This window comes from Oncorhynchus tshawytscha, linkage group LG22 (assembly GCF_018296145.1).
Source record: "Oncorhynchus tshawytscha isolate Ot180627B linkage group LG22, Otsh_v2.0, whole genome shotgun sequence".
Lineage (NCBI taxonomy): Eukaryota > Metazoa > Chordata > Actinopteri > Salmoniformes > Salmonidae > Oncorhynchus > Oncorhynchus tshawytscha.
Genome location: NC_056450.1, coordinates 28,335,818 through 28,348,603, shown reverse-complemented (window position 1 = coordinate 28,348,603; position 12,786 = coordinate 28,335,818). Strand labels below are relative to the sequence as shown.

The 12,786-nt window shown below is 45.6% G+C and overlaps 1 protein-coding gene across 2 annotated transcripts in view; it reads left to right on the top strand.

The window, feature by feature from the left end:
• Positions 1-12,236, top strand: part of LOC112222261 (prickle-like protein 2) — a 63,738-nt gene extending 51,502 nt beyond the window's left edge. Inside the window, exons 2-9 of one of the 2 annotated variants that reach the window (XM_042304030.1) lie at positions 4,275-4,454; positions 6,799-6,912; positions 7,001-7,138; positions 7,636-7,839; positions 8,232-8,418; positions 9,900-10,054; positions 10,146-10,932; positions 11,062-12,236. In XM_042304030.1, coding sequence (XP_042159964.1) covers positions 4,323-4,454; positions 6,799-6,912; positions 7,001-7,138; positions 7,636-7,839; positions 8,232-8,418; positions 9,900-10,054; positions 10,146-10,932; positions 11,062-12,071 — 2,727 coding nt within the window. In that variant the 5' untranslated portion in view covers positions 4,275-4,322 and the 3' untranslated portion in view covers positions 12,072-12,236. Of the gene's footprint in view, positions 1-4,270; positions 4,455-6,798; positions 6,913-7,000; positions 7,139-7,635; positions 7,840-8,231; positions 8,419-9,899; positions 10,055-10,145; positions 10,933-11,061 lie in introns of both variants that reach the window. The other variant, XM_042304029.1, reaches the window with a different exon arrangement.
• Positions 12,237-12,786: the final 550 nt, after the last annotated feature.

Here is a 12,786-nt window from a genome sequence, read left to right as displayed (position 1 = left end):
TTCCTTCCTTCCTTCCTTCCTTCCTTCCTTCCTTCCTTCCTTCCTTCCTTCCTTCCTTCCTTCCTTCCTCCTCCCTCCCTCCCTCCCTCCCTCACACTCTCCTTCTTTCTCTCATGCACACTCACACAGAGACTGTCAGATCCACATGAGGACGGAGGGAGGTGAAGCATGACACATGCAAAAAAAATACATTTATTTCAGCAATGATTTGACAGATCACTATAACTCTTTCTCTCTCTCTCTCTCTCTCTCTCTCTCTCTCTCTCTCTCTCTCTCTATCAATCTCAAATCAATTCAATTTCAATTTAAGGGGCTTTATTGGCATGGGAAACATACGTTTACATTGCCAAAGCAAGTGAAATAGATAAACAATAACACATTTACAGTAAATATTACACTCACAAAAGAAACATTTCAAACGTCTTATTACGTATATATACAGTGTTGTCATAATGTGCAAATAGTTAAAGTACAAAAGGGAAAATAAATAAATATAAATATAGGTTAAATTTACAATGATGTTTGTTCTTCACTGGTTGCAATTTTCTTGTGGCAACAGGTCACACATATTGTTGCTGTGATGGCACACTGTGGTATTTCACCCAATAGATATGGGATTTCATCAAAATTAGATTTTTTTTAATGCTTTGTAGGTCTGTGTAATCTGAGGGAAATATGTGTCTCTAATATGGTCATACATTTGGCAGGAGGTTAGTAAGTGCGGCTCAGTTTCCACCTCATTTTGTGGACAGTGTGCATATAGCCTGTCCTCTTGAGAGCTAGGTCTGCCTTCGTCTGCCTTTCTCAGTAGCAAGGCTGAGTCTATACATAGTCAAATATTTCCTTCATTCTGAGTCAGTCACAGTAGTCAGTTATTTTGCCCATGTGTACTCTCTGTTCAGGGTCAAATAGCGTTCTAGGTCAGGTATTATTTCCAATATGTCTATTATTTGGTGTTTTATGTTGTACACAGAGGATATTTTTTCAGAATTCTGCATGCAGACTCAATTTGGTGTTCATCCTGTTTTGTAAATTATTGGTTGGTGAGCGGATCCAAGACCTCACAACCATAAAGGGTAATGGAGTCTATAACTAATTCAAGCATTTTTTGCCAGATCCTAATTGGTATGTCGAATTTTATGTTCCTTTTGATGGCGTAGAAGGCCCTTCTTGCCTTGTCTCTCAGATCATTCACAGCTTTGTGGAAGTTACCAGTGGCGCTGAAGTTTAGGCCGAGGTATGTATAGTTTTTTATGGGCTCTAGGGCAATGGTGTCTAGATGGAATTTGTATTTGTGGTCCTGGTAACTGGACCTTTTTTGGAATACTCTTTTTGTCTTACTGAGATTTACTGTCAGGGCCCAAGTCTGACAGAATCTGTGCAGAAGATAAAGGTGCTGCTGTAGGCCATCCTAGGTTGGTGACAGAAGCACCAGATCATCAGCAAACAGAAACATTTGACTTCAGATTCTAGTAGGGTGAGGCCGGGTGCTGCAGACTGTTCTAGTGCCCTCGCCAATTCGTTGATATATATGTTGAAGAGGGTGGAGCTTAAGCTGCATCCCTGTCTCACCCCCCGGCCCAGTAGAAAGAAATGTGTGTTTTTTGCCAATTTTAACCGCACACTTGTTGTTTGTGTACATGGATTTTATAATGTCGTATGTTTTTCCCCCGACACCACTTTCCATCAATTTGTATAGCAGACCCTCATGCCTAACTGAGTCAAAAGCTTTTTTTAAATCAACATAGCATGATATGCTTTTGTTTTGGTTTGTTTGTTTGTCAATTAGAGTGTGCAGGGTGAATACCTGGTCTATTGTATGGTAATTTGGTAAAAAGCCAATTTGACATTTGCTAAGTACATTGTTTTCGCTTAGGAAATGTACGATGTTAATGATAATGCAGAGGATTTTCCCAGGGTTACTGTTGAACATATCCCACTGTAGTTATTGCTGTCAAATTTGTCTCCACTTTTGTGATTTGGGGTGATCAGTCCTTGGTTCCAAATATTGCGGAAGATGCCAGAGCTGAGGATGATGTTAAAGAGTTTAAGTATAGCCAATTGGAATTTGTGGTCTGTATATTTTATCATTTCATTTAGGTTACCGTCAACCCCACAGACCTTCTTGGGTTGGAAGGTCTGTATTTTGTCATGTAGTTCATTCAATGTAATTGGAGAATCCAGTGGGTTCTGGTAGACTTTAATAGTTGATTCTAAGATTTGTATATGTTTTTGTTGCTTGTTCTTTGCTATAGATTAAAGAGCCAAAATCTATACCTCTCGATTAATCTCTCTCCATTTACAGCATCTCTATTTCTAATTCTCTCTCTCTCTCAAGATGAAGTCATTTGGAGTTTTGGACGCAGTAGAAAGCATACTACCACCATTTCATTAAAATTGAGTGATTACCTTCTTCTACAGACAATGAGATGTGGCAGCATTCATCCTCTCGTGATATTTGTCTGATAAACTTTTTCTTAAGCCATGGCAAAACTAAATGTCATGGTGATTATTGACTGAACCTCCTTGAACTTTACAGTATGTAACAAGAGTGGTAATAATGATGCTCCTGGCCAAAGCTGTCATTCATGCGATGCAGATGATGTGTCACTCATATTGGCTATGTGCTCATATTCATTATCAGTGAACTAATGGCACATAATGCATGTTATCTCTGATTGGCTGTGACTGATAGACAAGCCTCTGTTTTTTCTCTCTCTAGAACGCAGAACTGAACACAAACCAGTGAGAAAAAAAGTGAAAGATCAAATTTGCCTGCCTGCCTCCCTCCAAATTCCTCCACCCCCTTAATGTGTTGCCGGGGCAGATTAGAGGAGTGCGTGATGACAAACCACTCGGCGTAGTGAGAGTGTGTTACATCGAACTCACACACACACTCTCCAGGTCTCCCATGAGGCCTTCTCTCCCTCACTCTCTCTACTCCATACAGTTGTGATGTAACTGATGCACTGTCTGCCTGCTCGGGCCAGGCCACGAGCTAGCAGCTACATCAGCACCAGCTTTACCTAGAACCCTAGAGGAATCAGCAGCGTCCATCTTAGAGCGAGATAAACAACACACCACACTACCTCATGCAGTCTGACTCACTGGCTCACTCCTCAAAGCACAGCGAGGGAGATTAGTTATGTCCTTGTGCTTTCATGGCTTTAGTTATCTCATGTGGCTTTGTGTGTTGTGTAAGAAGCTCTGAAAAGTTGTTGTAGCTATCTGTTAGATTGCAAGTAATGGACGTTCCACAGGGTGTCTGTGTTGTGGTGAGGGAATGTTGTTTTGGATTAATGGTGGACAGATCCTGTTTGAGCCTGATCCGTGACGTGTCATGTGGTGGGACTGATTTTATTGGAAGTGGATTAGCTACAGTAAACCCATCTTGTTTCTCATATAGACCAACTTACTGTAGGGGCACCTTGCCCTGGCCTTTACCCCTATCACCCGCCATCCATTCATGCTATAAAATGTCCCATTTTCTCCCTAAATGAATTGCTTTCAGTGCCATGTTTCTGGTGACGGCAGGTAGCGATCTGCAGCAGATACCGTCTCCTCCTAATCAGTCATGTATTAGTAATGTGTCCAGCTGTTCCACTATCCAGCCAGAGACCCTCCATCCTCTCACTCTCACTCTCACTCTCACTCTCACTCTCACTCTCACTCTCACTCTCACTCTCTCTATCTCTATCTCTATTGCCTCTGCATTGATCTCTGCTCATCCTAATTCATATTCTGAATTATGATCAACACTGTCTTAGGAGCTCAGCCATATCTGATAAATGGTCACATAACTTAGGTTTGTTGTGTTAGATTTCTGTGTTTGGACTGTATATTAGTTTTGAAAACTATAATGGCACAAACATTTTGTGCATTTGACAGTTTTATTAAAGTCTGAGCCAGTGTGTGTGTTTGTGTGTATGACTCTGTACAATATTTATGCATAATTGGTTATAACAAATTGGTGAAAATGCTTTCATATATCTGCCATAGCCCTGATGTATGGCCCTGGGAAATCTGAAACCGCAGCCTGTAGTGTAGAATACTAATTACTTTCTCTTTCTCTATCTTTCTCTCTCTCCCCTCTATATCTCTCTTTGTTTTTCCCTCCCTCCCTCCCCCTCCCTCCCTCCCTCCCTCCCTCCCTCCCTCCCTCCCTCCCTCCCTCCCTCCCTCCCTCCCCTCCCTCCCTCCCTCCCTCCCCCTCCCTCCCTCCCTCCCTTTCTCTCCCCCTTTCTCCCTCTCTCTCTCTGCTCTGCTAAAGTAAGACCTGTGTCTACTCTAAGTGTCCCAGTGAGGAGCATGTGGTGAGGGCCATGTCTCTGGAGATGGAGAAGAGTGTCACTAAGTTGATGTATGACTTCCAGGGGAACTCTACCTCTGACGACGACTCAGGCTGCGCACTGGAGGAATACGCCTGGGCGCCCCCTGGTCTAAGCCCTGAGCAGGTACACCATCCACTTTGTACCCCTCTTTTCCCCTTCTTCTTTTCCCCTTCTTAATTTTCCTAGTTATCTGAGAGGGGTGGATTCATTGATTGATAAACAAGCAGCAGAACTGATGATTAATTGCTTTAAAACTCCCTCTATGGTGTCCTGAATGCCGAGAGAGAGAGAGAGAGAGAGAGAGAGAGAGAGAGAGAGAGAGAGAGAGAGAGAGAGAGAGAGAGAGAGAGAGAGAGAGAGAGAGAGAGAGAGAGAGAGAGAGAGAGAGAGAGAGAGAGAGAGAGAGAGAGAGAGAGAGAGAGAGAGAGAGAGAGAGAGAGAGAGAGAGAGAGAGAGAGAGAGAGAGAGAGAGAGAGAGAGAGAGAGAGAGAGAGAGAGAGAGAGAGAGAGACTCCGGCCTAACAAATTAGCTGGCAAATGTGAAGAAATTATTCAACTGTCACTGTTGAGATGACATGACATGAGCAGGGAGGTCAGAGCCCAACCTAATGACAACCGTGACCACACCATGAAGATGACCTGAAGGATAATCTGTGGACTGCATCGTCTGAACGACATGAAAGTAATGAAATGATGGTGCCTCTTTTGGTTTCAGTGTTGTAATGATGGTGTGTATTATATATTCTAGAATTTTTTGCTGTTTGTTGGATTGCTATGTTTTATTCTATCAGGATTGTCATTCCTAACCCCTCAAATTGGAACAAACTGAAACATAAACTTTCACCACAGAGAGAAAACAGCACAGACATCAAAATAATTTGTTCTTTCCGTTGACGGGAGCTGTCCAGATGAGGGAGAAGTTAGTCCTTTGTTTGTTCTCAGGCTGAAGTAATAATTCCTGCTTGTCTCCACTGTAAAGTGCTGCACAGTGGGACCTGTGATGCGATGCTGCCATGCTCCCTTCCTCCCACCACCTCTTCCTCCATCGCTCCCTCCCTCTCTCCCATCCTTCCATCCTTCCTTCCCTTCCCCTTCCGCCGACCCGCCCTCCCTTCCTTCTTTCCTTTCCCCACCCTCCCTTCCTCCCTCCCTTCAGGAGCTCTGTTAATAGATGACAGGCAGGGCTGATGATAGTTATTTTCTCCAGTTAGCCATTTTGACAGGATTCTGAGGGAGGCTGTGACCTTTCTCTGAACCTACAGGAGATGAAGGCAATCAAGCCTGCTGGATGATTGTGACCTACAACTAAATTTAGCGTCTGCTGTTGACTAGATGGCTGTTTTCTAGTGGATTGGAAGGCCCTAATTTATTTTGTGCAATGTTAGGTGTGAGCCACACAATGATTTTAGTTTAAATCTGCTCTGTATGTGTCGAGGATTATGTTGCAAATCATTGAGGTGTGACAAAACTTTAATTGTACCATAAGATTGTTGTGTTCTTGAAGAATAATTACCTGAAGCATTTTCTCTCCTTTCTATCATGTGACTTCAGCTCAGCAAGTTTTCCTGAATGCCTATAATTACTTTGATTGTAGCCTACAGGCATTCAGAAATCATAGATACTTTTCTATTTTCCCATCACTATGGGGGCTGCGGTAGCATTGAGGGGGGGTCAGCAACTGGAAGGTTGGCGGTTCAAATCCTACTGTAGACCAGGGCAAAAATCTAGTGGGAGTGAGCTGGCAGCTGGAGGTTTGCTGGCATTGATGTCTCAGGTTGAAGTAATAATTCCTGCTTGTCTCCACGGTAAAGTGCTGCACAAGTGGGACCTGTGATGCAATGCTGCCACGCTCCCTCCCTTCCTTCCATGTTCCCTAGAGCAAGGAACGTATTTGTTGGATAAAAAGCAGAAGACAAATTTCCAACATATATGCACTAATAAAGCTAAGTAGATTAAGAGCCTACAATCGGGACTCTACAAAACACTGTCTGCAATGAAAGAGCACATTGCTCTCCAAGGCTGTGTCTGCTGCAGAGCCACAAGAGCCTTTGTTCCAGACACTTCTAGTTCCAGCCGTTGTTCTCAAGGCCAAGGATGATGGAGGACAGAACAATAACCAACACAGCAGAATATAAAGCCCATCATCTATTCATTAAAAACTGCTGCTTTCAGGTTCATCTGGGAGGGTTTTTAAACTTTTGTTTTTAATCGACAGACATTTTACCATTCAATTTACAGAGATAGTAACGTTTATAATGATAGGCAGGCACATGGCATACTTCAGGAAGGATCAGACTAGCCACTCTATCAATCCTGTCATTACAAACAAACAAACAAAAATAGTTGAGTGAAAAAAGAAACATGTGCCAAGGCTGTAGAAGATGCTATCATTGTCACTATGCTGAACTAAGACCATTAGCGTTTTGTGAGACTAAAGCCAGAGTGTTGTGGTTTGTGTCCCTGTCAGGTGCATCAGTACTACGGTTCTCTACCTGAGGACAGGGTGCCGTATGTGAACAGCCCAGGAGAGAAGCACCGCATCAAACAGCTAATTCACCAGCTGCCCCCGCACGACAACGAGGTGACACTAGTTTACCTGATTACCTGTGTCTAGTGACCTTTGACACATTTATGAAGGGATGTCTAATGTGTTTTGGTTTGGTCGTCAGGTCCGATACTGCAACACACTGGACGACGAGGAGAAGAGGGAGCTCAAGCTCTTCAGTAACCAGAGAAAGAGGGACAACCTGGGAAGAGGCAATGTCCGCCCCTTCCCCTTGTCCATCAGTGGGGCCATCTGTGAACAGGTACTCACTGCTGACACAAAACAAACATGACAGAAAACCTACAGCACAAAGAGCAGAAACATAGAGGGCGCCACTAGGGGATGGTGCAAATGGGATAAAATATGTGTTACAGCAAATCTAATTTATATTTGAAAATAAATTCAGCTTTCTACTCAGATCTGTTCATGTCTAAATGAGATGCTTTCTTTGCCATTGTTTTTGGTTTGATGTCTAATCAGCAGGATTAGCCATAAAAGCCCTTCAGTGATAAGATCATGCACTTCACATTTAGAAACATTGGATTATTCATATCGTAACTGGCATCTTTCTCCCTTCTCTCCCTCCTCCTTCAATCTCCCCTCCTTTTCTCTCCCCCTCCTCCTTCCTTCCCACTCTTTTTCTCTCCCCCCCCTTCTCTCTCTTCCTCCTCCTTCTCTCCCCCTCCTTCTCTCTACCCCTCCTTCTTCCTTCCCCCTCTGTACATTTATTCTCTCTCTCTCTCTCTCTCTCTCTCTCAGTGTGGGGGCCAGATAAATGGACGGGACATTGTGGTGTTTGCATCGCGGGCAGGCCACGGCCTGGTGTGGCACCCTCACTGCTTCGTGTGCTGCATGTGTGAGGAGCTCCTGGTGGACCTCATCTACTTCCACCAAGAAGGGAAGATCTACTGCGGCCGGCACCATGCAGAGAGGCTCAAACCCCGCTGCTGTGCCTGTGATGAGGTAAGCACGCCTGGACTCAGAGGGCTGGGGTGGTGGGGGGTCGGCTGGAGCTCAGTGGGAGATGGGGTTTAAGGGGTATGGAGTGTTGAGGGGTGTCACCTTCCACATCTCAGTTATCTGAGGAAGTCTTGCTGGGTTTGACTAAGTCTTATTTCAGCTAATTCTAAGGTATGTGTGATATTCACTTGGTAAGAATCTGTCTCCGCTTGGTGTGTATCTCTCACCCTCTCTAGTGGTCTATGGTTTGACAGTCTGTCCTGCATATTATCTTTAATTATTTTTGCTGATGATTTTGGATCTATTTGCTTTAGATTCCGGTTTGCTGATGATTGTGATGAATGGTCTCTCTCTCTCTCTCTCTCTCTCTCTCTCTCTCTCTCTCTTTGCTTTAGATTATCTTTGCTGATGAGTGTACGGAGGCGGAGGGCAGGCATTGGCACATGAAACACTTCTGTTGCTATGAGTGTGAGGCTCCGCTGGGCGGCCAGCGCTACATCATGAAGGATGGACACCCACACTGTTGCAACTGCTTTGAGTCCCTCTACGCAGAGTACTGTGACGCCTGCGGTGAACACATAGGTACACGGTTCTAGACATTTCCTGAACATGATGTATACATACATTGAGTGTACAAAACATTAGGAACACCTGCTCTTTCCAAGACATAGACTGACCAGATGAATCCAGGTGCCAGCTATGATCACTTATTGCTGTTACTTCAATCAGTGTATTTACAACTCTCTTTCTTTGTTTTGTCAGTTCGTATGTTCAATTAATAAATCATGCAATGATTCTATATTCTTCAAAACGCGCCTGCATCCTCTACTTGTACGTCCATCTTCACCTCTATGTAACTCCTCTCTTCATTGCTGTCCATCTTCCTCCATCTCTCTTGTTGACATTATATCCATCCCTGCTTTTATTTTTACCATTTCTTATTCCCTTGACCTATTTTTATCCCTTTCTCGCTCTCTGTAGCGTGGTTTCCATCCAATTGGCGACAGATTTTCATGCGAATATTGTAAAATCCTCATAGAAAATATGCACATTTTCCCACCAGTGTTGTTTCCAGTGTGGATAAAAATCAGTGTGTTGACATAGTGCACACAAAATGAACTTTTTCGTGTGCCGAAAAGAAATCTAAAGTTCAATGTGTTTCCATCACATTTTCAACTCTACCAACTCTATTTTTATTTGTCAGATAGCAGTCAAGCATCATTCATCATGTCACCAGAATAACACCATCGAAATGTATTGAAAGGAGCATTAAGATCACCGTGCACTTTCACCACTCTGTGAAGTTCATTATAACTTATTTCATCTGCAGCCTAAATAAACTGCATGACTTTAAAATTTGGGATGGAAACGTGGTTAGTGTCTCTTTTTACATGTATCTTCCCCCCTGTTTCAAGTCTCTATGACTTTGTTCCCACACGCCATCAGTCTCCCTTTGTCTCTCTCTGTGTCTCTACCTCCATTTCTCCATGTCTCAACTCATTTCATTATTGACATGTTTTACCTGTGACGACAACCTAATGGAGCCATTCAAAGAACCTGTGGTCGTTAAGTGCCAATAGTCATAAAATCTGAGATAAATGTATATTTATTGAGTTATTTATTTAGTTATTATACAGACCGCATAATCCCAGTTTTGGATAAAATCACAATATCAACCTTCTGGGAAATAAAACGCAGCGTTTGTGCTGTATTTCATTTCTTCTTCCAGTAAATATCATACAAATATTTTGTAGGCTCATGTTTTACAGATTAGCTGAGGCTCTGAGCAGGCTCTTCAGAGACTGTGTGCTTGGCTCAGCTCATTACTGAGGAAAGTTACAGTCTCTCACTATAGATGATGGGTTTCAGCCAGTCAGTTAGACTGACGGTAATGCTGCTGATATACTATATGTCTATGCCAGTGTTCTTTCATCCAAAGACAAGATCAAGCCTCCAATTGTCTGTGATCATTAAGAATCAGTTTGTGATATCCCGAAACTGACACCTTATTAGTAGTAAGCATCATTTCTAATTCTAATGCCAGGATGTGATCCTCTCCCCAGGCATTGACCAGGGCCAAATGACATATGACGGGCAGCACTGGCATGCCACAGAGGAGTGTTTCTGCTGTGCCCGCTGTAAGCGCTCCCTCCTGGGGCGCCCCTTTCTGCCCAAACAGGGACAAATCTACTGCTCACGCTCCTGCAGCGCCGGACAGGTGAACAACCAGCATTTAACTGAATGTTCTGGTGACACCTGTATGTGTGTTTTCTATGTATTTCAATTATGTAATAAATTCCATCAATCAGGACCCAGATGAATCTGACTCCTCGGACTCGGCCTTCCAGAGTGCCCGCTCCCGTGAGTCCCGCCACAGCACCAAGATCATAAAACAGGATCACCGAAATACCGAGAAGGAGCGTCGCCAGCCAGCGCCCATGCCTGACCGTCTGTCTGTCGAGGTGGACCCCCTGTCTATCCATATGGACCGTCTGAGCCTTGGCTCCATCCAGACACCCAGCCGAACCCCCAGTCGCACCCCAAGCCGCACTCCTAGTCTCAACCAGGTGTGGATGAGCCGGGACGAACCTTACCCCCCAGCATACGAGGCAGCCTACGAGGCAGCCTATGAGGGCTCCCCGCGGGACCCCTCTCCAACCCCCACGCCCCTGCTCCTGGGCCCGTGTAACCCCAGGCTGGGCTACAGTCCCAGCCCCAAACTCCACCCCCCAACCCAGAGCTCTGGCAACCCAGGGAAGAGGCCTGAGTCCAGGGCTAAAGAGCAGGGCAACACCAAGAGGACGCCCATGGCGGCATTGAGGGGCCAATCCTTCCAGGACAACTGGATCCACCACAGCCAGGACGAGTTCCGGCCACCCAAGCTGAGGACCCAGATGAGTTTTAACGAGGTGTCCAGCCAAGGCCAGGGCTTCTCAGACAAGAGGAGCATCAGCATGCATGGCTTCCAGAGGGACAGCAGGCCCCCCCTGACCAGGAACACCATGAGCAACGGCATTAGCTTCACAGAGCCCCTCACCCCTCTGGAACAAACCCCCCGAGGATCCATGGAGTCTCTGGCCCTGTCCAACGCTACAGGTGCTGTGCCCTCTCACCTGAGTTTAGAAGATAGACAGTAGATATGATCGAATATGATAATATGGCTAATGATTTATGCTCCCAATCAGGTAATAAAGTATCAATAACCTGTCTGTGAATCTTTCCCAGGTAACTCTCTGGATGGAGTCAATAAGCGTCAGGAGCACCTGTCCAGGTTCTCCATGCCAGACCTTAGTAAGGATTCTGGGATGAATGTGTCTGAGAAGAGCAACATGGGGACACTGGGTTCCCCTCTCCAGTTCCGCAGCTCTGAGTCCCTGACCTCCTCTCGGCCGTACAGGAACCTGAATGCGCCCGTGCAGGTGGGGTACCCCCTGGGGTACTGGGACGCCCCCCAGCCTCTGGCCTTTGAGGGTAAAGGTCGTGTGGCCCTGATGGGGAGTAGTGGCAACCTCCGCATGCCCCCCATGATTGACAGGACACCTCGTCGTCGGCCCAATGAGCCAGAGCCCATACGGCAACAACAACTACCAACACAACCACGGCGACGGAAACACCGCGGCAACGGTAATGATGGAAACGGCAACCACCGCAACAGCGGTCGCCACCACCGGCGCTCTCGACGCTCACGCTCTGACAACGCCCTCCACCTGGCGGCCGACCGGGCAAATCACATGATGGAACCACCACACCGTCGCATTCAGGAGGACTACGACCGTTTCCCCGCAGGCCGCACTGCCCGGGACCTGTTTGGGGTTGGGGGCATGGGTGGTTACAGACAACAGCCTTATAGACCCTGCCCTCGCACCACCTCAGATCTCACCCTGCACAATGCAGCGGGGGGCGGGGGGATTCAGCCGCTGGGCCTGGGGGGGCCATACTGTGGTGGAGATGGGTACGGGGAGGGGGCAGACCCCTGGTGCTCCAGCTGCTCCTCGTCCTCTGAGTCTGAAGAAGATGAGGGGTACTTCCTGGGTGAGCCCATCCCCAGACCTATCCAGCTACGCTACCTCAACAATGAGGAGCTGCGCCACAGATACAGCCCTACAGGAGTGGGAGGAATGGGGGGCCACCATGGACCCATACATGGACCCCTACATGGAGGAAACCACGGGCAGCTGCACGGACAGCTACAAATGCGCCAGAGGAGGAAGAGCAAGAACTGCACCATCTCATAGAGAGTGGAAGGGGAAAAAGACAGAGAAAGGGAGTGGGAGGGAGACAGAGAAAAATTAAGTGAGAGAGCGAGTATGTGAAAGAGTGTATGTGTATGTGTCAGAGAGAGAGAGAGAGAGAGACATATATATTTGATGTGTGTAAGTTATACAACTGGCTCTGTGCGTGGGGGGTGTTGTTTGTGTACACCTACACAGTATGATCTAATCAGAACAGGAAGCCTGCAATGGACCGGTTTCTTACACAACTGCAATGTTTACAATGGTGACTAACGATTGGCACGAGCATCACATTTGTATTGTTAACTGTTTATTATATACAACAAGAAAGGTTACGGCAAATTATAAACTGTGTGTGTGCGTGCGCATGTGAGAGAGATACATCTACAGATACATCCAAGAAATACTGGACTTATTCATAAAATGTACTGCCATAGTAAAACTACTAGCTGTTTTTTCAAACCAGTTAAAACATTTATAGAAATTGGATTCATGCATGCATAATATTCAGTATGTCAACAAGGCATAAAATAATACTGCAAATAGTTGCAATTCATGATGGAATTTAGCAACTATTTAGCATTGTTTTCCATCTTGAAACAGACAGGGGATAAATTCACCATGTCTGTAAAGTTGAATGAATGCTCCCAAATGACTCAGTTAAAAGAAGTAATGGTACACAGCAACAAGAGCTCTACGGGCCGAAGTGCTCACGTAT